Source organism: Lynx rufus, unplaced genomic scaffold, assembly GCF_022079265.1.
Source record: "Lynx rufus isolate CCGP_SWC_20201006 ecotype Redwood Valley unplaced genomic scaffold, mLynRuf1.p SCAF_2, whole genome shotgun sequence".
NCBI lineage: Eukaryota > Metazoa > Chordata > Mammalia > Carnivora > Felidae > Lynx > Lynx rufus.
In genome coordinates this window covers 172,302,108-172,326,662 of record NW_025814834.1, presented here as the reverse complement: position 1 = coordinate 172,326,662, position 24,555 = coordinate 172,302,108, and the positions used below count along the sequence as shown (strand labels likewise).

The 24,555-nt window shown below is 39.0% G+C and overlaps 1 protein-coding gene across 2 annotated transcripts in view; it reads left to right on the top strand.

The window, feature by feature from the left end:
* Positions 1-24,555, top strand: part of NFIA (nuclear factor I A) — a 367,160-nt gene that overhangs the window by 305,604 nt on the left and 37,001 nt on the right. For both annotated transcript variants that reach the window (XM_047083781.1, XM_047083780.1), the window contains exons 8-9: positions 6,543-6,721; positions 9,021-9,186. In XM_047083781.1, the coding sequence (XP_046939737.1) occupies positions 6,543-6,721; positions 9,021-9,186 (345 nt within the window). The remainder of the gene's footprint in view (positions 1-6,542; positions 6,722-9,020; positions 9,187-24,555) is intronic.

Genomic DNA, 24,555 nt, shown 5'->3' with positions numbered 1-24,555 from the left:
CCAATAAAAGAAGCTATTGATTGATCACTTACCCACATGGTCAAGAACTACACCATGTGCCTTATATACTTTGTCTCATTTGATCCTAACAACAAATCTATGAGATATTATTAGCCCCATTATACAGATGGCAATACTGAGTCAGAGAGAAGCTCAGAAACTTAAGGCATAACTGGTTTAAGTGGAAGATCTAGAATTTGAATCTATACCTATCTGGCTCTAAAGCTCATGGTCCTCATATTATACCTTTCCCTTTTTTTTTTTTTTACTCATATGTTTAACTTGAAATTATATGCACACAGGTGTGGGAAACTAGCACAGACCAAAGCAGGTTAAATAATGGTGAAGAGAGCTACGGAGCAAAGAGCTACAGTGGGGGATGGGAGGAGTGGGTATAGGTGGTCAAAAGGTACAAGCTCCCAGCATAGAAAAGAAGAGTGGCGATGGGTAGTTAGTTGAAATACAGAAGGCAAGCTGATTACTTTGAAAGCTTCCGAAAGGTGAGGCTTCAGCCGAAAGGCTGATCAGGACAAGAACAGGGTTTGATGGGGAAGAGATGAAAGTGATTGTCAGGTGCTCAACCCATGAGCAGAACATGGCAAGTATTTGGAGAGTGAACAGGAATTATGTGGGTCTACACCAGGGGCCAGCAAACTGGGGCCCACAAGTTAAATCGAGTCTTCAGCCTGTTTTTGAAAATAAAAATGTAATTGGCACACGGCCACACTCATCTGTTTATGTAATATCTGTGGCCGCTTTGGAAGCATAGCTGCCGAATTGAGTAATTGCAACAGAGACCATGCAGCCTACGAAGCCTAACCCCTTCACTCTCTGGCCTTTACAAAAAACGTTTGCCCACCCCTGGCCGAGGTTATCAGCCAGGGCCTCAGAGCAAGAAGAGTCTTTAAGTAGGTAAAATTGATCTAAATAAAAATTTTAAAAGAACTTCGCCTGTTCCCCCCGCCCCCCTTTCTGTCTGCTTTTGCAGAAGACGTTAGAATTTGGTCTCCAACCTGAAGATCCCCTTAATTAAAATGGAACAGAATACACCAATCATCTTAGAAATGTAGCATAGAATCAAGTTTACTCTGGTAGCAGCAATATAAAAATACTGGTGCTTTCCCCATCATCATGCAAGGTCATGTTTCTCTCATATGACCCCCAGGTCTTTCACATGCATCTTGGCGACGTTAAAGGTACGTACTGTGTGTTTTGAAAACCTTGGCTTGCCTCAACTTAAAGGTTTATGATTTAGAAAAGGCTCCACCTCCTAATGGTTTAAAAACCATTGCTAAGTCCCCTTGCCTTGCGTCTCCGTTAAAATAAATCCCATAACTCCAAACTCCTGGGCTTTCATAAGTGGCACGTCTGATCATGCATGATTTATAAATTACAGCTATGGACCATTAAGATAGATTTCTCAGCTTTAGGGCAGGCTACAGTGGTGTTATACACTGTGGTTTTGAATTTCTGAGGAAGCCAAGTACATAGTAGTTGACAACCCAAATAATTCAAATTCCATTTGCCTTTGTGGAAGGCTTTTTTTTTTTCTTTAATGCAGTTTTTTTTTTTCTTCCACTTTCCTCTTTTAAAGTTCTGCCTTATTAAAACCTTTACTTCTTAAACATGAGTAGTCAGGAGTTCTTAATGCCACCCATTGCTTGACGGAAATGGTTATTTTTGTGTAAAGAACATCTTACTACTGAAGAGAGATGAGTGGCTTTTTCTGGTAATGGTGCTAACACAGAAACAGTTTGGACTCTCACCTGTTGCCACTGACTCAGTGTTGATTAATGGTAAGACTGTGAAGTTTTACAAATGCCAAGGCTTGGGAGTGATCATTCCTTCTGTGAGGGAAGAAGGCCGCGTGTAACACGGTCTTAAAAGCACACACCTGAAGGGGGATTAGGTTTTATTGTTTGCGCTGCTCTCTTGATAGCTTTTCTTTGGAGTCTCGAAAGCCAATGCTAACGTGAAAAGAATCCAAGTCTCTGTCCAATCTGTGAGAATCTGTGACAGTTTGTGGATGAGGAGTAAAGCAAATAATCCTGTGTCAGGTTAAATACAAGAACATATTTCACCCATAAAATTTTGGTTGGAAGAAAAATGTTGGAAGGTTCTATGAGTTTGGGCAAAACTAAAAATGGTGAGGAGGGATTACTTTCTTCTCTTTTTTTTGTTTCCTCAAGATTTATAAAAGAATGAAATACAAGTTTCCAAACTTACCTGGCTATGCCTCCCTGACGTCATCTTATTTTGAGCTAGAATATGTGTCTATAAGGCCTTCCCGCTATGGAGGACTCATAGACCAAGAGTCACTTGGATCAAAAAAGTCTCTCAACATACATAATAACCTAGTAATGACCTTGACCTTCTCCGTCTCCAGTTTTAAATCTGCTTTAAAGAAGAAAATATCTTGGGGCACCTGGGTGGCTCAGTCTGTTAGGCATCCGACTTCAGCTCAGGTCATGATCTCGCAGTTCGTGGATTCAAGCCCCACGTCGGGCTCTACGCTGACAGCTCAGAGCCTGGAGCCTGCTTCGGATTCTGTGTCTCCCTCTCTCTCTGCCCCTCCCCTGCTCACGTTCTGTCTCTCTCTCAAAAATAAATAAACATTAAAAAAAAAATAAAGGAGAAAGCATCTTTAACTTATATATATAGTGTCAAATTTTTAGCTTTTTCTCTTTCAAACTAAAACCAAGAAAATCTTTTAAAGAAGCAGGGTGAGGGGAGGGGAATGGAGTACAAACAAGTAAACCAACCTGTCTGACCTGCTTTCTCTTTTATAAGCATCTAGTAATATGATCATTTTGTAATAAATAACTGAGCTCTACACCCTTTGGAAAATTCTGGCTCCCTGTTTTTTTGAATTGTGGCTACTTTGTTCAGAATGTGTAGGCAGTGCTGTTCTGGCCAAAGAAAACCTGATCAAATTTCCTTCCTTCTTACTCGTATTGTTTGTGAAAAGCCTAGCAGTTGTTTTAAATAAGTCTGGCCTCTGGTTAAAGTTTAAACTGGTAGTGAGATCCACCCAGAGCAGGGTGTTTCTGACACTCTCTGCTGCTCCTGGCCTAGGGTACTAAGAGTATTAGACCCCAGAAGCAGCCAATTTTGTAGTGCCTTTTAATACACAAAACTGTATTAACATCAACATGGATACAGACGGATGCACTGCAATAAACTGTAACCACTTGAGAAAAGACTTTATTGACTCTCAAGTAAATAATGCACATTTTAGAGGACCTAAATATGCATTTACATAATGTGCTATAATTTTTTATTGTGTCAACTACTCACACACACACACACACACACACACACACGTACGTCCATAAGAGATGTTTTCCTCTGTCAAAAATCTGGACTTTTATCATTCTTTGTGCATTACGTTAACACCACACCAGATTCATAATGGTAGTTTCTTTCTCTCTGTAGGATCCCTGACCGGAAGATCTCAATGTACCTTTAATGAATTTCGCTGATTGGGCGATTGATTGGTTTAACCCCAATGACACTTGCTAAAATGATTTGAGACTACTTAGACATAAACATATAGGCACACTGAAAACATCTAATCCAAGAGAAAGGAGAGAAGACAAGAAATAGGAGAGAAGAAAATACAAATTTAGATGTTGCTGAAGGCTGAGCTTTAGAGAATGGAAGATCAAGGGTCTCATCCAGTAAGAGTAATACTAGCAGTTTATCTAAAGAAATAGCATGTATTTAATAATATTTAACAGAACTGTGCGATGTCTATAACAACTATTTTCTGTTTGAAGAAATTAAAGCTCAGGATCTTGAATGATTTATACCCAGTTTCACAGTGAACTAATGGCTGAACCAGAAGGTCCAAGGCATGAGAAAGTAAGGGTTGTGAAGGATAACCCTCTGAAATGCAGACTCAGCAATTGCCTAATTTGAAACTACAGGTTAAATGATTTCCTGGTGCCAATTAAGAATTAATTGGTCCTTATAAGTCAGTCATTGTAGAATTAATTTCATGTAGTACCATGTGTTCTTAGGTTTCTGTTAAACTCGGGGCCACAAGGGAAATTGTTTTAGGAAAATACAGTAAACTAAGATCTAAATTTAAGTTGCTAACGATGTTCTTTTACGTATTTAACAACAATAACAAAAAGGGCAGGGATGTTTATTAACATTAACGGAGGGATCCCGAGATGAGTTGAATGATTCCCTCTGTCAAGTTTCTTTAACTTTTATCCACCTGGTATTTACTCAAGTGATTTTTTGCCTTGGGCAGCATTCTCTGTTGGCCACTACAATTTCATAATTGAACAATCATTTATCACTTTCCTTCGAGCACCTGAAGCATTGCCGCTTTATCATTAAGGTCTGCTTCCCCGGGACTCTTGACAACGAAGTTCCCACGTTTGTGTTTGACGTGCTGCAGAAACCGAGCCTATCATTTTTTTTGTGCTTACTACGTTCCCAGCCTTGTTTGGGAAATACTACATTCTGCCCCTGACTAGAAACTATTTGGTCAGATGTGATGCTGGGTCACATCTTCTCGCTACCAGTAGAGACAACCATACCATATCAGATGGTATGGTTAGGTTAGACAAAACTCCTTTGGCTCTTTAAAGCACAATTGGCAAAGAGATGACCAGAGCCATTTAACGTTTTAGCCTGTGGGTTTAAGCTCAGAGGCAATAATGCATCACCAGATTTATCATTTATTTTGGGAAGTCCTAAGTTTTACTAGTTTTTCTATAACCCCCCTGGCTTTTTTTCCAGGTGGGGAAAAAAACCAAAGTTTTAAGTCTATCTGTGTGGTTCTTGGTTTCTGTACCACTCTTGTATGCAATCGCTGGTTGTACGTTCAACTAGTATTTGTGGAGGGCCAGACACTGTTCTGGGGATCTGACAGTGAACAAGTAACTAGAAATAGCTATTTACTCAGATGGGAAAGACTGGAAGGAGAGCACGTATAAAGGGTAGAAGATCACAAGAATTCTAGTTTCAATAGGCTATGTTCAAGATGCCCTCAATTGCATGACTGAAGATGAAACTTCGTGTGCTGGCACCCTGCTGTATCCCATGCCCATAGTAGCAGCCCCATCAGTGTTTATGGGATAGATTAAAGGTTGCATGAATGAAGGGTCCCCTCAGATCATCTGCAAGACGTGGATTAAGACTATCGCTTCTACTCCAAACCCCCATTTGCACTCTTTGCAAGCTACAGATGCTATTCTGAACCCCCAACTCCTTAGCCATTTTAGTTATTACAAAGCACCCCAATACTAAAGATATCCCAGTAAAGAACAAAGAACCCATGGCCAGTGGTCAATGGCGATGTATGATTTTTACAGTCTTCAGCCATGCTTATGGGGTGGTGGAAGAAAGTGTGGCCTGTCTTGCTTCGTTTGTTCCACACTTTTATGAGTCCCTCTCGGTATTAGGAAAATCTTATTCCCCAGACATTGGGGCATCCCTTTGTTTGGCCTTTGCAGGGACTCCCAGAGTTTGAAGACTTAAATTGCAAAGAGTAAGGCAGGATAAACACTCTCCCCTGCTTTTATTTGGGGGCTGTTTCTCTGGCCCTCCCTGAGGAAAGCTGCTGCTTTGGCGTCACTTGGTTTGAGTATCTCCGACCCTCCCTGTGTGCTGCTCTTATTCTCCAGCAGATTTTATCAATCACCCTTCGAATTCAAGGGCAGAAGTTCTCTCAGGAACATTATCAAGCGGTTCACATAAGTTTTTTAATCTAATGTAATCTTCTTGTACAAATAAAATTTAGCAGGGCTCAAATAAAAAGGAGTAATAGTTGTCTGACATCTTGTATCAATTTTTATGGGCAGAGGGCCCACAGTTCAGCAGGGGTCACTGCCCACTCAGCCTGTGGGTTCCCCTGTCTAACATTTATGCATTTCTGACTTTGGCTTTGAATTGGCCAAAAAAAAAAAAAAAAAGAGAGAGAGAGAGAAAAGAAAAAGAAAAAAGAAAGAAAAAAAGGCTACGTGAACCTTCCATGTAAAGTGAGGCATCCAAATTACACAGGTTCATTAAGTGATCATTTACTACATACTTCAAAAAAATTTCATCCTGTATTAGTCCCTAGAAATTTCCTTGAAAGGGGTATAAGAGCTTTAACAATGAATTATTGTCTATGGGTTAGCTCAGCATGAAAGAGGATCCATATGTGCAAACTAGAATTTGTCATATGTAATGTCAGTTAAATCAGGTCTAATCTACCAAATACATTTTTTATTGCTTGCTTCATTAAAAAGGCTCTTAAGGTAATGAATAATCTTCAGCTTCACCAAGGATTATTAATGCCTTTATAACTCATGTCCACTGAAAATGGAAAGACAGCCTGAAACTCTACCCTAATCTAACCTCCATGTTTGTCTTAGAGCCTTGAGGAAGAAAATCTATCAGATGTACCCAGTGTTAAATTCAGCCACATGAGCAGTGGTATGAGTTGGGTCAGGAAAGAAAGAAAAAGGAAGCTGGACCGGGCTTAGGAGCTGTGGCAGAGCGGGTCTGTCTCTTCGTGACTCTGACGCTTTCTTTTCCTACAGCAAGCCCGCATGCAACACCGTCGACTCTTCATTTTCCGACGTCGCCCATTATCCAGCAGCCTGGACCTTACTTCTCTCACCCAGCCATCCGCTATCACCCTCAGGAGACGCTGAAAGAGTTTGTCCAACTTGTCTGCCCTGATGCTGGTCAGCAGGCTGGACAGGTGGGGTTCCTCAATGTAAGGAGACCTCCTTTTTTTTTTCCAATTTCTTTAGAAATATTAACCGAATGTAAAAATAACAAGGGGAGACCTTATGACCATGTGACATTGTGCTCTAATGTTGTGCTGATGGACTGCAGGCAAATGTCATATTTATTCTAGATTGTGGGAAAGTTAACTTGCTCTAAGAGTGATTGGCCAGGGTTTAAAAAGTGTTTGTGTTAAGTTCGCAACTGTCAAGTTTATGGATATAAATCATCTCAAGGGTGAACTGTATAACCTTCTAAGGTCTGTGGGCTGATAATTCCACCTCACGCACACTAACCCTCGAGCTCACACAGTTAACAAAATAGAAAGACCAAATAATTTTAAATAATGATTTGGAGGGGAAGGGAGGGGTAGGGGGATGAAGGGGGCACAGATGTTTCAGATCAGCTAAGTTGATATTTTTTAAAAATACAGTCTTCTAACACTTTAGATCAAGTTGACCAGTACTTGAACTCAAGATGCTCGAAGTACAGTTTATTATGGTTTGTTATTTCTGCAAGTAGGTTATCTTTCCCACTTATCTTTGTATAAAGCTAAACAGTATTCGGCAGCTTCAAATGAATATTTTCGTTTTTTCTCTAAGCAACCAAATAATCACGATTTGAAATAATATTCCAAATGTAAAAGTGATTTTAAAAAAAATCACAAATTTTGTTTCAAAATGGAACTAAATGTTTACAATTGGATAGCTGCATCCCAAAGCCAATAATAATAATAATAATAATAATAATGAATAGTAAATAATGACCAACAGAAAGCTACATGTGATTTTCCTTTTCTCCTAATAGCTGCACACGAAGCCGCAGATGAGCCGTAATTATTATTGCCTAATTTAGAATATTATATCACACGACCCTGTCACTGATTTTCCTCCCGTGCAGAAATACCTGATTCTGCATATCTGAGACAGAACAGGCAGCTTTGACTAATGTCTGGTGATGTGTTAGCAGATACATTTCTGTCTAGACAACAAATCAATATGGGGCCTTTTTCTTTTTGCTTGTGTATTCATTTGCTTGGCTTATTCCAAAGCATTCACTTACGGACTTTCAGCCCGCTCAGAAATAACACACGGACAAGTTTGCTAGCAAGAAAGCACAGCATTCTGATTGTCAGACAAGATATCTTTGAGGAACAATACCAAATATATAAGAGAATGTAGATGAGGGGCTAACTGAGGCTGCGTCTGCAGAATTATTAAGCTTACGCTCAAAAGCCCGGGACAACTGGATCTCCCTCAGCTGAATTTTGATTCGGGACTATAGCCTAAATACCAGGTGTTATTATTGGTTGCACAGTATCACTGAAGTCTGGAGTCAGAAAGGCCACCTGAGAGACCATGAAAAGTCTGAAGTGACCACCAGCATCAAGAATCTCACTTTTAAATTTCTAACTTTTTAAAAATAGTCATGACATTATCGTATATAAGTATCAAACTCCTGGTTTTGTGTTTTGATCAATATTTTATAGGGTTTAAGGCAGGTCTGTTTGTGGGACTATCTTGAAAAACTTGAAAATAAAATGGATCTTATTGCTTTCTTCAGAGGGGAACTTTCTTTTGTTAAAGAGCTGTTATTTGGTTGTTCTAACATCAGGCAGCCAAATAAATATGACTTTTATGGCATATGCTTATATAATTTAAATCAAAATTAGAAGTGATATTTTTCCCTAGCAGAATTTTGACAGCTCAATTCTAAAGTTTCTGTGCCTGATGTTATACAATATGTGAAAGAAATTTTTCATGTTCACTTAACATATTTATTAAATGTTATATAATATCAACTTTGAAGAGTGAAAATAAAATATTATTTTTAATTTCCGACGCATATTTGGGAAACCTTATTGTATCTGTGTAAATAGACATGACGGAATAATTCCACAACCTATAAAACACTTACATATGAAATAAATAATACTCGTGGGAATGATGATGAAGGTAGCAGTTCATACAGAAGTGAAACATTCCAAGCACAAGTTGGCAGGTCGTTTTACGGAAGCAGGATGTAAAGAAGGCCAAAGTAATTCGAGAGATAAGTTGAGGCTACGTTGAGCATGTGTGCCTAAGACTACACTTTTGCGGAATGCCTTAAGGACAGCCCAACAGTTTTTTAATCCATATGCTCTTATGCAAGAACTCAAGCAGCTAGAATACTTCATAATTTTACATAAAAAGATGGACTAATGCATGTTTCATTTGCAGAAGCCGCTAATGGTCGGTATGTGTTTCTTCTTTTCCTTCTGCGTGTTTGTTTTGTTCCCGCCCTCACAGCCCAACGGGAGTAGCCAAGGCAAAGTGCACAACCCATTCCTTCCCACCCCAATGTTGCCACCGCCGCCGCCACCACCGATGGCCAGGCCTGTGCCTCTGCCGGTGCCAGACACAAAGCCTCCAACCACATCAACAGAAGGAGGTGCAGCCTCCCCGACCTCACCCAGTAAGTACGGCTGAGACGAGGCGCCGGTCACTGATAAAGCTCTGTGTACTTGAATCCTCATTTAAAGTTTCGTCCCAACTGCACAGGCTCTAGTGATAGGCACTCATCCCCAGCGACGGTTGTAGCGTGGGTTTGCAGGGCCGAGACAAGATCACAGCGAACACCGCTCTCGGGTACCGTCAACTACACCAGATGTGGAAGTGACTGGGTGTTTGGGCGGATAACATGGTGCAACTATATGCCCAAGACTGAGAGCAAGATATGACTCTTAAATTTTGCATATTATTTCAGTAGCTGTGAGTGCTCTCAAACACAGAGATCATCAAACAGCATCTACTTGCATACATTCTTATTAGCAAAAAGCTCCTTTTGCTTTTGTGTAGACCTGCCTTCCAGCAACTTACAGTCCAAGAGAAATGCATTTGATGAGCTGTGCATCTCATACATCACACAGGAAAAAAAGGTTTAAATCAAAGTAACTGTTCAAAGGTGTGTACCTTGACCACTCACCAAGAGCAAGAGCCTGGCCGAAGATCAGAGCTGATAACTGTGGTGCATGGTCAGGTGTGGCAGGGGGAGGTGATAGAAAGTATAATGGGATGGAAAAAGAAAAGAAACTCTTGGCTCTTCTCTGAATAGTATGGGAACATGTGATCAGATGATAAAAACCTTTTTAGATGATAGGAATGATTAGTTGCTGAATTAGAGGGATAGTTCCTGATATTTTAAAGATGGCAAGGGGATAGGAATAGCTCGATCACATGAATTTGTCTTTTGTTAGTACCTGGAACGATGTCAAAAAAGAGTGATGGCCGGAGACAGAGTTCTGAGGTGTTGGATGGACAACCTAACCTTGACAGATGATGCGATGAGCACCTCCTTAAACCTTTACTGAGGGATCAAAGTATAAGAAAGGATAGGAATTGTGACACTAATGCTAAGGAGAGCAGGTCTCCAAGGAGGTCTTCAAAGGTGAGACTGGAGGCAAGGAATCCATTGAGGAAAACATGAGAGGAGACCAGGAAAGAAATGTTAAGATCGAGAACTTGAGCAGCAGTTACAGAAGTTGAATGGACAGGAGCATGAGGAGGGATATTTTGTAGACCTCAGCAATGAGTGTAACAAAGGATGACTCTAGACCTCCTAGGTTCCTTACTTTCAGTTTGGGGGACATAATGATATTGGGTGCAGGAGGGAAAGGGCCAGAGAGGAAAAATAAGCCTATGTTGACACTATGTCACTGGATTTAATTCTGGGGACCCTGATTCCAAAATGTCTGGAATTCCTCATGGACATGTGTCTGAGGGTGAACTTTGGGTTATTGAGTATTTATTCATTCTGATAACACATGTAGAAGTGAGTGGCATTTTATATGGATTCTGATATTACAGCAAAAAGATTGGGGGCCCAGGGGCAATTTTGTGGGGACCGACTTCCCTTGATAAGAGGTGGTTCAACCCTTGTCAACAAAGGAAAAAACCCAGAGTGTCTAGTGACAGAGGAAACAAACGAAGCCTGTTCCACAGATCTTGGAAGCTCAGCTTCAAAAATAAGCTTCTGAGAAGCAGAGGCTCATAGGTGTGTCCTGTTTATTGTGTCTTAACGTAATGTCTTCAGACAAATTAGAGAAATGACCATCCCCGAACTCTATTTAAATCTAGTCACGGGGGGATAACGGCCTACAGACTGGTAGTCACATAATTACTGTGCCCCGTACATCCCTCCGTGTACCACTTTTCTGTTCACCCTCTCCCTCTCTGCACGGGACAGTGACACAGTCCTTTAAAAGCCTACCAGTAATACTCTTCCTCTTCATTTAAACACATATTCCTCTCCACTATCAGTGTCCCATGCATTCACAGTACATTTTCCAGTAATGGGAGGGGACCCCTGTGGCCCTGTGGAAGAATCAGAATACCATGTGCAGTTACTGAAGTCTGGAAGATAAGGTCTCAAATCCCCCCCCTTTTAAATTACTGGCTGTGTGTCTCTTCAAATCTGTTTCCTCCTCTGTAGAATGTGGGTGATGATACCTGCCTGGCAGGGTTGTGTGAAACCTGCCATGATAAGCACCACCGCGAAATAAATTGTTGAAGTCTTTTATTATCTGCCAAAACTCTTAGTACAGTTTCCAGGCTTGGGTAAGGATGAAGTATGTCTGTAGGACACATACAGCTACTCAACCCGAAATCAGGCTGATGCCTTTGGGTCCATACTTCTGGATTCCACGCCATGGATTAAATCAAATGGCTTGTATAGGAAGGTATCTGTCATCTTCTCATGCCCAGCCTCAAGCATTCCTTCAACATTATGTGAAGAAGCGTGGATGGGGTCCTGGCGGATCTAATTCATATGGTTGCATGCCCATTAGAACAGGGTTTAAAGATTTGGGGGGAAAGGAGGATATCAGGAGAGAGAGCCCGAAAGTTTGATATAGGTAATTTAATACTTTTGAACCATATGATTCTAGGAATGTAGGCAAAATAAAATGTTCTACTGGTGGCATAGAAAGGCTTTTATCATCATGACTTGCTTCTGGGCTTTTCTGGGGTTTGCTGAATTCACAAGAATGTGTTGTTTCACAGCAATAGCTCGCCTTACCATCTTCTCCTTTATTGATAAGACAGTTGATAGGCTGGAGGACATGTAATTTATAGCATAGGGGAGCCTTTCCAATTAAAAATCTCAAAGCCCGCTGGTCCACACTGGGAAGACATTTAAGGAACACCTCCCCCCCCGCCCCGCCACCACAGGCACACGCACAAACTCCTCTTCCATGCCCTGATTTCTGAACCAATTGGTAAATAAAATACAAGAAAAAATCATAAGGAAGACCAGACTATCACTTCTACTATCAGAGAATTTAGTTGATAACTGTAAGCAAATGTGCTTCCTAATGCTGAACCCCTGAGTTACACAGACCGATCTCTAGTGACTGGCAATGTCTGACCACCACAGGCCTTCCTAAGCGGGGTCTGCCCTCCCGTTTAGAGCTGATAGCTCGGAGGTCCAGATGGCTGCATGTTGCGTACCAGCCCCTGTCTTCCTAAGAGAAAGGAGCAGGACAAGTCATGTCTGGTTTTTACTTCTAAACTCTACAGTCTAGAAAGTAGAAAGTGATCAGAGGGAAAGAGGCCACAAAGATATAGAAGGGAACAAATATCTGAGTAAAATCGCTTCCCCCTCTCTCAGCATGCATCTTGATGACTACCTTCTTTCATTCACTCATTCAGCCTTCATATAGCGAGCACTTATCATGTGCCAAGGACTGTGTTAGCTGCTTGGGATACAGAGATGGTTAATCCTTGCTCTACCGAAATGTAGGATCCTGTGGAAGGAGACAGCTGGCAAATGGGTAGTTCCCAGGAGACAACGCTGGGACAAAGGCTTGGGTTCTACAGGAGCACTTGGGAGGGAGTTTGGTCTAGGCACAGAGTCTTAGCTAACGATGATTTTGGAGAGGGTGACTTCTATTTAGAAGGGATAATAGTCTCGTATTTTAAATCTGAGGAGGAAGGTAGCACTTTTCTTCAGAAACCAGCCTGGTTGGGGGAGGGGATGTCTAAAATTAGATTACCACTGAATAAAAATTTAGGGCAAAAAATATAGTTTCATAAATTATGTACCTTCTTAGAAATTAAAATCACAGGGTGGTTGGATCCTGTTTATCTTTGCCAGTTTATTAGAGCTCAACTTTAGCAAGAAGAAATATCATGACAAGGTATTAAGTACAGATGTCCGAGATCCCAATAGCATGTTGGAAATTGAGGCTTTTTTCAAAAACACTAATTGTATGACCCAGGACAGCCTTTTCTACCTGGCGTTTGAGATGACTTCCAGTAAGATAAAATTTTCAAAATACAAGTAGGAAATCATGCCAAGGGTCTCCTATATTACCAACTTTTCTGGGCTTCAAACTCCCTTATCTGCTAATGGGAGTATCACTGGCTGCTATACCCACTCTCTTAGGCAGATTGACAGGACAAACTGGGGTGACAGATGTGCCGTGCTGTAGACAGTTAAGAGTCCAAGGCATAATTTTTAATATCATCTTATAATGAAATACAAATGGATGCCAGCCTAAAGCAGAGTATGTATTTTAACCTAATCAGTTGCCTCTGGCATCAAATATTCAACTTTGCAGCTGTGGCCAGAAAAACATGGGTAAGGCAGATTTGGGAAAAAATTTGCCAATGAAATAAATACATTTTAATGGAAGAAATCCTTACTAGTGCCCTAAAACAAAACAGAACAAACAAAACCAGGGGCGTGGGGGTAGAGTTAACAGTTATTTGGAGAAAGATTGATGTACTACTATGTCAGATCTTTTTCTGATACCATAACAAATACGGATAACCCGTAAGAGTCATTCACAATGGATGTGTTCTGTTCCCGCTAACTACCTTTGGTGGGTTTAGATACCTGCTGAGAGAATATTGCTTCTTTCGTTCATTCAATAAATAGTAATTGACCATCACCTATTTGCCAAGTAGTGTTCTAGGTGCTAGGATTGAGCAGGAAATGAAAGAGATTTTAAAAATTCCCTGATCTTGTGGAGCTCAGATTACAGAAGGGAAGAAAGTCAATAAAAATAGTGAGTATAAAAGGTAGGGTGATGTAAGTCGGTTGTCTGTCGGCATACGTAGGGGTCAGGAGTGGTGGAGGTAGGGGACGACTGTCAGGGTGGGCAAAGAAGGCCTGTCTGAGAAGGGGACATTTGAGCAAAGAGCTGACGGAAGTGAGAAGATGAGCCATGAGGCTGTAGGGGGAAGAGCTTTTCAAGCAGAAAGAACAGCCAGTACACCTGGCCAGGGTGGTGAGAACAGAATGAGGAAGCAAAAGTAGGAGAAGGCAAGGTCAAAGGTAAGGTGGATGAGTCTGGGAGCTGGGAGTGAGGTAAATAATGTAGGCTCTTGTAGGCCCTTGTAAAGACTTGGGCATTTACTCTGACCGAGACAGGAAGTAGAGAAGTGATAACTACCTAGTTTTCAACAGAAACACTTTGAAGGCTTTGTTGAAAATAGATTGTAGGGGGCAAGAATTAAAGCAGGGAGACCAGTTAAGAGGCTGTTTGTTTGTTTGTTTGTTTGTTTTTTTAATCAATATAATGAGTGTCTTCAACCTGCAGCTGCTATTTTAGGCACAAGGGATGAAAAGTGAACAAAACAGTCTCCTTCCCTGTGGACAAACAATAATCAAAGTATAAGTAAATTAGTAACTTAGGGACCATAAGGTCTAATGGAGAAAACTAAAACAGGGAGGGGAGGTGGCACCCTGTTGCAGAATCCAGGAACTAACACGGGGCAGGAGGTGTGGTGAGAATTATTTGAAGGGAGAGCTGATAGGATTTGCTGACACCTTAGATATTGGGTTGAGAGGGGGGAAATGAGAGAAATCAACAATGACTTAGGTTTTTTACCTGGGCCACTGGAAAGATGGAGTTGCCATGAACTGAGAGGGGTACATTGCAGGAAGCGTCAATCTGGGTGAGGGGTAGGGACCAGAGTTTGGTTTGACCAAATTATGTTTGACATGTCTATTAGGTATCTTACCATTTGGTACAAATTATAGTAGCATGATACCTATGAAAGCTCTTTGCAGTTAACTGAGTTTTTCCGTGTGCATCATCCATTAATTGGGAAGGGATTCCTGTTCAAACATGCCATACATTGAATGGATAGTCCTCAGAGTCTTGAGGACAACAGTTGAGGAATAGGAGAAATATCTCATTACATTTGGGTCTGTTTGTGATATGATGATTCCAAATGCAGTATTCTTTTTCTTAATTGTATTGTAACATCCAATTTTTATATAATAGGTTAGTACCAAGATCATACTATAAAAATGGACTTATCCAGAAAAGAAATTGCAGATTGGCATCACAGCCTAGAATTATAACAGGGAAAAAAAATGCTTTTGGATTATGATGGAAGATAAAACATGCATATTTTCTTTTTTTTAATTAATTAGGAACCCAAAAACTCAATTTAAGAATGCATAAAAGACTCATAACATTTTTCTCCATGCCTTCTTAGCCATGAACTTTTGGTTTTTTTAAAACTAGAATTCTATTAAAGAAGAAGCATGCAATAACAAGTTTCCTTTATTATTTATTTTTATATCTACAGTGAATCTTACATACATTCATTATGCGAATGAGTATGAACCTGTTAACCAAGAATATAACAATAATCTATGATGGGGATGGAAATTTTGCAGTATAATAATTAATGTATGTTCAATACTTTTTGGTTAGCAACACTCTGTACACAAATACGTTATCTTGTTCTGTCTTCCTAAGAGTCCTGGTTGGTCAGGATTTTATAGACAAGGAAGCTGAGATTAAAAAGTGCAGATTACTGGGACTCCTGGGTGGCTCAGTCAGCTAAGCATCTGACTCTTGGTTTCGGCTCAGGTCACAATCTCTCAGTTTCATGATTTTGAGCCCCACCCCTCCACCCCACCTTGGACTCTGTGCTAGCACCGTAGAGCGTGCTTGGGATTCTCAATCTCTCTCTCTCTCTCTCTCTCTCTCTCTCTCTCTCTCTCTGCCCCACCCCCACTTGTGCTGCCTTGGTCTCTCTCAAAATAAATAAATAAACTTAAAAAAAAAGAAAAAGTGCATATTACTTTCCCAAGCTCATACTCCCGTAGTCACCCAGACTGGACTCAAATGCAGGCCTTCCTATGCTCTTTCTACTATCTCATACATACCTCGTACAAATTACAGAGCAATATGACATGATTTCTGGTTGCTATTAAGCCACAACTGCCTGCTTATCTGAAATTAATCACAGCACAACAAAGTATTGAGCTTTTTACTCATGTGCCACGCACCTTAAAAGTATTTTTGTATGTGTTGTCTTATTTTAATTTTCACAATAATCCTATGAAGTAAATACTTCTGTTACCCTAATTAAGGGTTTCTTAGCCAGGTATAGCAGCATCATGATTCACACCCAGCCACCTTGACCCTGTGGTTCATACACTTGGCCATAGCATCCTATGGGGTATCTTTGCGTTAGCCCAAAGCTTCTGTGTTTTTTTGCAGTTGGGAAAAATATAGAAGAAGATGTTAGTTGGCCATTTATACTGCAGTATGAATTGGTCTCTGTTTCTGAGAGTAACTCTTGTTATCAGGGAAAGGAAGAGAGCAGAAGATTTGGAAGGAGATCAAACAAAAACAGCAAAAAGACGAAAAATAGGAGATGTTGATCAAGGCAGATTTCCTTTATTCTCCACGACTCCCGAGAACTTGGACTGTTGATGAGTGCTTTGAAGAATTATTTTCCGAGTTACCACCCAAATAATGACCCCTCTCCTTTTCACCAACACTTTTCTTTAAAATGTATAACACACTGTTGTAATCAATAATTGGATTCAGAACAAGCTAGTGAATGATATATCATATTTTCACAATTTTTAGGTGACATAGGACTGTTTCCTCTTTCAGAGAAAACCAATGGATAATTGCAAGAGAAAATGGGGGAAAAATAAGTTAGTGGCTTCCTTTCACAAAACACTTTTTCATTAGTGACGCCTGAACTATTCCATTATTCTTTTCCTTTAAATTTTTTAAATTACATTCAATAAAATCCATTCTTTGCTGTAAACTTCCACAAGTTTTTATAATATCATAGATTCTTGCAACCAATTCTACAGACAGGATAGAGAACAATCCCAAAACTTCCTTCTTTTTCTTACCTACTTTTAATTTAATGTCTGAGGTTATTTAGTGCCAGGGAACTTGATTGCAATCCATTTCCACATTGGTATCATTTTTTGTTTCGTTTTGTTTTGTTTTTCCACATTGGTTTTAATTTCTCTACCAGTTCTGCTGCTATCTCCATTACATTTCAATTTTTTATATTCTTCTGAATTAGAAAGAGACCTATATAATATGCAATATTTTAATATTTGACGATAGTGGCATTTCATATGAGAGGAAGGAGAGTATTATTCAGTAAAGTTACCCAGACAACTGGGTAACTTGTCCAGGAAAAAAAATAAATTCCTTACACCAAAATAAATTCTAGCTGGAGGAAAAAACCAAACATACAAAGGTTAAGCTTTAAGTGCCACATGAAAATATAGAACAATTTTTAAAATAATATTGGAGGTGGGAAGGCCTTTCTAAATAACACACACAAATAAAACCCAGAATCCATGAAAGGAAAGACTGATAAATTCTACTTTAAGAGTATCAAAAATTTATGCATGGAAAAAAATAACAAACAAAAAGACAAAAATGAAAGTGGGAAAAATATTTGCCACACATGTGACAGAGGGTTAAATTATATAAACACCAATAGTCCAATAGAAAGACCAAGAAACGGTATAAACATAGAGAAATGGAAAACGTTTGAAAGATGGCTCATTCATGTAGCATAAGAACAATACAAATTAAGACTTGGGTGGTATTTCTACCCGTCAGATCAGCAAAGATCAAAAAGTATCTTCCACAGTCTTGGCAAGTGTGTGGAAGATGGGCAGTCTTTTGCACTGTTAGAGGACTGTAAATTGGTTCAACCACTTCAGAAGACAATTAAATTTTTCACGCATATGAAACTATATATGAGTCATACGTGTCTTTACATACATAAATGTTAAATGTAAGTGACATAGTTGGACATGAACACAGATGTATAAGTATTCATTGCAACATTGATTATAATAGAAGATTAGTAATAACCTAAATATCTACAAACATTATATACATTAGGAACCCTTTAAAAACAAAGAGACAAATCTATATGAATTCATGGAATAATCTTGGGGTTGTGTTAAGTCAGCAAAGGAGAATGCTAAGAAGTGTGTACAGAATACTACCATAGAGGGAGGAGATGTATATACACATTTGCTTGTGTGTTGAAAGACAGAAACTGGTTTGTCATAGGATAGCTCTTTGGTACCTTATCCAAAGAGAATGATATTACTGAGTTTTTAATCCCCCTTTTATAGCAAATATGATTGTTTTTTTATTTTCAAAAATATTTGTCTAATGATCCAGAAATTCTTCTTTCTACCTTAATCACTACAGTGACCAAAACTCAGGGTGGGGAGGGGTATCCCATAAAAATCTTGGCAATTTTTATACATCTAGATTTTAGCTATATTAACCGGCACTTTGGGTATGATAGCAAAAAATGTGTGATCTTTCTGGTGAAGGGATTCTTTTTCCCTCACCTATAGCAAGGAGTTAAGTGTAAGGTTAGCATTTGCATTCTCCATTGCCATTATTTGGCCACTATTTCTAGTTTAGGAACCCATTGAATACAAATGGGCACATACTATCGTAAATCATAATTTTTCATAAATGCTTTTTGCAAAATATCCCTATTCTGTGTACAGTGTAATTTTACCATTTTTAAATATGCAAAGGAAAAATAACTGTTGGAAAGCAGCAGGTGCTTTGATAGGTATTTTCATAAGCATTACCTTAGTTTCATTTGATTATGATTATAAATCTGCAAAATCGGGATTGTTAGTCCTCTTTTTAAAAAGAGGAAACTGAGATGAAGCTGGGCTTCAAACTCAGGTCTGTTGGACTCTGATGCTTTGTACTTACCCTACGCGGATATATACCTTGTTTAGAGATAAAATACTGTACCTACATCTGTCCTCTGAAAACCCTAAGACACTCCATAAGGAACTTTTATATTATTACAAGAATAACAGACTCTTGCATACACTGAATTGGTGAAAAGTCGAGGAACAAGAGTGGAGTAAGAGATGGATGTTGTCAACAAAGAGTGACCAGAGAGAACAGGCAATAGGTCGTTCCCTTCATTTAGGTTTTCATAACCCGTTCAAGTCTTGCTTTTGCCTCAGCTTTTTACTTTTTCAGCTGACAGAAATGACAAATGCGTTTTAAGAAACTCTTCAGAAAATTAATATATATGGTAGCATATAAATAAAAATAAAATTATATTCTCCTATAATCAGCTACTATTAACATTTTGGTGCATTTTCTCCTTAATGCATGTTGATGTGTGTATTTGTATGTAGATGTACACACACATACATAAGATGATTGCTACCATGCTGAATATAATATTCTGTATGCTATTTTCTTAATTAGTATTTTACACTTTTTCTTATTTCATAAAAAAATTAGAAAATGTGATTTTAAACAATTTGTACTTATTCCTCTGCTCTAGAACATTAACTTTTGTCCCAATCTATGAAATAGGTTCCTGCATATTTTTGAAAATACGTTTTGTCCCCAACTTTAATAATTTCATTAGGATAGATTGCTAGAATTGGAATTACTAGTACCAACAGTGTGACTATTCATTTTGGTATACATCACCAATCAGCTGGGTTGTGCCGATTTATAAGTTACTTATGAGTCTGATCATAACATTAACCCTTGATTGGATTTTTTATTTTAAGTGTTAGAAGGCAGATGTCTCAGAGTGTAATACCCTTAATCAGATATTGGAATCAATAGTCCCCTATTGGATGCCTTTGGCATTTTTCTTCAATCCTTTTAATATTAAGTATAATGGAATTTGGGAGATTTCCCATCTTGCTGGCTAAGCCTGTCTTAGGGATTACTTTCTGAATGGCTTCTGTAGAAAATGTAACCCATTAGATATACGCAGAGGGATGACGCCTTAAAGGGCCATGCCTATGTGAGTAAATGTTATTTATTATGCTGGAGTCTTTATATGTAGGAGCTGAGAGAGGTTAATTGGCTTGCCAAGATCACATTTCAAGTAAGAGATTGAATGGATTCAATCCAGGATTTTCTGGTTCTAAAATTCATTTTCTACCTACCTTGCACTGCTGGAAAAACAAAAGTGTTACTTGGGTTTTCAGGTTCTGTTTATGTTTATTTAAGATTAAAAATTACTGGACATTATTTAAAAATCATTTACAATGCCGTTCTTCAGAGATAACCGCTTTCTGTGCTTATCTCCCAGTCATTTTCTGTGCATATTTTAAACATAATTGATCATGATATATGTGTGTGTGCATATGTGTGTCTATATGTATACATATACCATTTGGTAAACCGGTTTTATTCATTTTATCTCCTATTATAAACATGTCATGATGCCATTATTATTTTAAAATGTGTTTAATGGCTGCAAAATACTTCAACATATGAGTGAAGCACTAACATATAAGGTGGTTCCAATTTGTTCCTCTTTATAAGTAATACTGTAATGAACATCTTTATCTGTACCTTTAAGTATTTTTTGAGGATAAATTCCCAGAAGTAGGTTTCCAGAGTTACACTGCCTTTGGAGAGGCTGCAGAAGCCTTTCAAAAGGGAGCAATCCAATATATTGATCTAAGTTTCTTTTTTTAGTTAAACCCCAGTTGAATCCAGTTTATTCCCTATGGCTATTTAATATAACTTTCACCTGTGCCTCCTCATGTACATTGTTGCTTCAGATCAATATATATGTTCTATCAATTGGACAGCACACAGCGTATACATAAAAATAAATGACAGTTTTCGAATTTAGATTAGCCACCAGAAGTAAATTTAAATTAACTGAAACAAGTCTGTATTCTTATCCTTTACAGCTATTATGAAAAACAGTGTTCTAGGCAGTTTAAATAGACTGCATATAAGAAATAGTATAAAGCGCCTGCTTATGACACAGATTTGGGTAGCAGAAGGTCAAAGCGTCTCCGGTTTACGTGTTCTGATCCCCTTCTGTCTGTGTGAACACATGAATGGTCTTATACCTTCCTTTCTGCATATTTTACCCCCAAATCATGATGTAGCTAGAGCCCCTGCCTCCCTGTGAGGATCCTTAATACAAATAGAAATGCCAGCAGAGCAAAACCATCTGGCTAAATTGCTTCTTCTCAAGATTTTTGTGAACTACTGGCACATTAGACATGTCATGCAAATTGTTCCCATACATGTTAAGTAATGCTAATATATTAAAGTTCGAATTCATTAGCTTTTCAGGAACAAAGATTATGGGTGTGTTGTTCTGTAATAATTTACTAGCAATAAGTAGGTTTTAATTTCATGCCCTGAGGGCTGTGTCTTTTTTGTTGTTGTTGTTGTTGGTAACTTGTTTGTGCAGACAAAAGATTTACAGAGATAATAGAAGGAGGTAACTGCACAGATGTGATCAAAATACTGGAAATTCAGTGTGGTTATCTTCTAGATTCCAAACATCTGGATGACAACTACAATATCCAGCCAATCATGTGGGAATTTCTAAATCTCTGAATACTGGATCATGTGTAGGAAAAGCTGTATGTGTTTCCTGGGCTATATAATGATATGAATAATGCTAACCCAGGCCCTGTAAAGTTGTCGATACCAATAGATTTCTTTAAAGGAAAAACGCTCCAATATCCTCCAGCATTTCTTTGTGACCTTGCAAGAAATAGTGCTGTTCAAGTTCCTAAATGAGTTAAACTGTAATGGGTTTCATTTAGAAATTAGCCAATCTATTTCCTGATAGTTACTGCATTTTTTTTTTTTTTAAGAAATGAAAGTTTTCTCACGGGGCTTCTCATTTTTTTTTTTTTAAATAATGTAATAGTGCAGTTAAGATTCTAGAAACTATTTCAATTAGGTGCTTAATCATCTCACTGTTTCAAGTTTGCCACTGAACGCTGTCTCATGCACTTTTTCTTCACTGTCAGGTGTCACTGATAAACATTTAATAAAATTGCAACTTGAATACACAGGGATCTGTTCAAGTCTGCATTCCTGAACTTGCTTTGATTACCTCTGTCCAATAACGAGCACATTCCTGGGCAGGTGGTAGAGTCACATTAAAGTCTATGAAATTGAATTTTTGACTAGGTATTTTTTTGGAGTGAAATCCCCACATGTGAGTATGTCTGAGTTTCTGAAAACGAGGGAACATGTGACGTGCCTATTAATATTTGAGATATGAAGGGAAAAGTTTAGAGTGTGGGGAGGTCAAGCGATCTTAGTGGTGTTCAGAATGGGAAGTTGATAACTTTGTTCATTTTATGAATTATTTATTCTTCTTAAAAGAAAAACAATTTCAATGGACTTTTTCCCCTCCGTTTTCAAATAGTTCAGGTTTCTGATTCTTAACATGTTACCTTCCTGAGCTAAATGGCAAAACGTGGTTTGCACCGTCCTGTCTTTTCTCCTTTCCCTCTGTGATTGATCCTCGGATTCCTGCCTCCAGTTCCTGCTTCCACGCCTCTGCCCATACTGCTTCCTGTGGGACCCTCTCCCCCATCCATCTGAACCTGTCAGCCAATGCCATCTTTTACAGCATGTCGCAAAAGCCATCCCTATTTCCTCTGCACGGCTTTTCCTGTGTGTCCCTTTTCTGTCCTTTAACATCTCACCGAGTTTTATTTGTATCACCTTTAATACCATATTTTCATTTTCTACACTCCTCTCTCACCACTAGACGCTAGCATTCTCAGATAGCACTGTGTCTTGCTCACCTTTGGCTTTCCCATAGTGCTCAGTACAGAGCCTGGCACAGAGCAGGTGTTCATGAGAGACAGACAGAGAGACAGAGAGACAGATGGAGGAGAGAATGAATATGAATATTTAAATATATTAAAATATCTCTCTTTGAGGCACTCTAGAGGTTAGACTTGGTAGGGTTTAAGGGAATAAAAAAGGGGATGTTCACTCCTCTGTAGAGTTGGAGTCTGATGAAACAGAACCCAGATCTCTCTGCAAACTCCATGTCAGTTTGTAGGCCAGGCTACCAAGGTTTAGGGGACTTCATTGCTTCCTGTGTGTGGAAGCAAATACAGAGCCTCAAAGCTCACCAGTTCTCTTACATTTTCTTTTCTGCCAACGTGCCTCACTGTGTCACTTCCCCCTAGTCAGGGCAGGGGGGCTGGCCATCGCTCCCCTCAGGCAGTTCAGCTAGAGGGGAATCAGCCCCTCAGCCTCCCTGTGGGCACTCCCTGTGGGCACTCCCTCCCTGTGGGAGTCCTGATGGGGCTTCAACCAAAAGGCAGCTCTCCCTTTACACTCACTCCCCGCAAAGACATCTGTCTAAATGTTCTCCCTTTTCGCCCTTTTCAGTGATTACACATATTTTAGTGGTTGCTAAATTTGAACTAGACCTTGATTCTGTCTGCCTCCTTTTAATTTTCTCGTTTGTCAGATTTGGGTGATTTTAATGATACAGTTTTTAACTTAAGGAAATGTCAACTGACAATGGTACAAATATTTTAATATCTTTTTCTTCGGTCATATTTTTTCCCCCAAAAACAAGGAAGGCTCCAAGCATCTTTGTTCAAGACAGTTTGACCACCTTGTTAACACCGTGGTCAGATTTGATTTTATAGGTGAAGGCCATTGCAGACTCAAAATGGATTTATGTGGAAATATCATGATTTCTTTATCCGGACACATCCCTTACATCTTCATGTTGAGAAAAAGAAACAAAACAAAACAAAGCCTTACACCTTGGGAACAATAAACGTAGGAATTCTTTTAGGCTTGCAGGCAGTCCGTTACATCATTTCTGAAGACAGAAAGGCTAAGTTCTCCCAGGGAACACCTACCTGCACAGTGGTAAAGAGCAGATTTAAAGGGCAATCTCTGCCACTGTCCTGCCCACTGCCTCATGCCCGCCTCATGGTCCCCGCTAGAGATAGATTCTGGCATCCTCAAGAGGCCTTGTAAAAGTATTACTTATAAAGAATGAACAGTTCTTGAGCCATCCTTCCAACTGACCATACTAAGACAGGATTTGCACTAAGTGAAGGATTATATAATTAGCAACGTGTATGGTAAGTGGGTAACACAGAAGAATGGGATTTTCTGGATATGGGATCAAATTCTGGTCTAGGATTTTGATACTTATCACTATGGCTAAGGCCAAAGTAAGACTATTGGATAATGGGAAGAAATACAGTAGAAAGAAGAAAAATATGATCTTATTAGTGCCAATAAAATGGTGAAAGCTTCTAATAGGAATGTTCATCCATAACATTAGGAAAATAGTCCATGATGATACTGCTCATGTGGGTAAGAAGACTTGCTTAAAAAAAAAAAAAGCAAAAACAACAACAACAACAACAAACAAACAAAGCTTCTGCTTCAGAAGCAAATAATCAATAATTTGATTTCTAATAGTCATCTTTGCCATGAGGACTTTTACAATGAGATTATATAAGCAAATTGATTTCCCTTTCCTGATTGACTTTATCAGAAAATTGTCAAATGCCCCTGAATCATCCCTCCAGAATCCTCAAAAAAATGCCTATAATAATCTTCCCAGAAAATTATTTTCTGGATTTCCTGATTTCCTGAAGCTCTTTCTGCAGCATTTGATTATTGCTGCTGTAAATAACGCCAGAATTATAATTAAGAAAGATATGAATGTGATATAATAGCATAATAAATACAGTTGTATATAATTAATTACCACA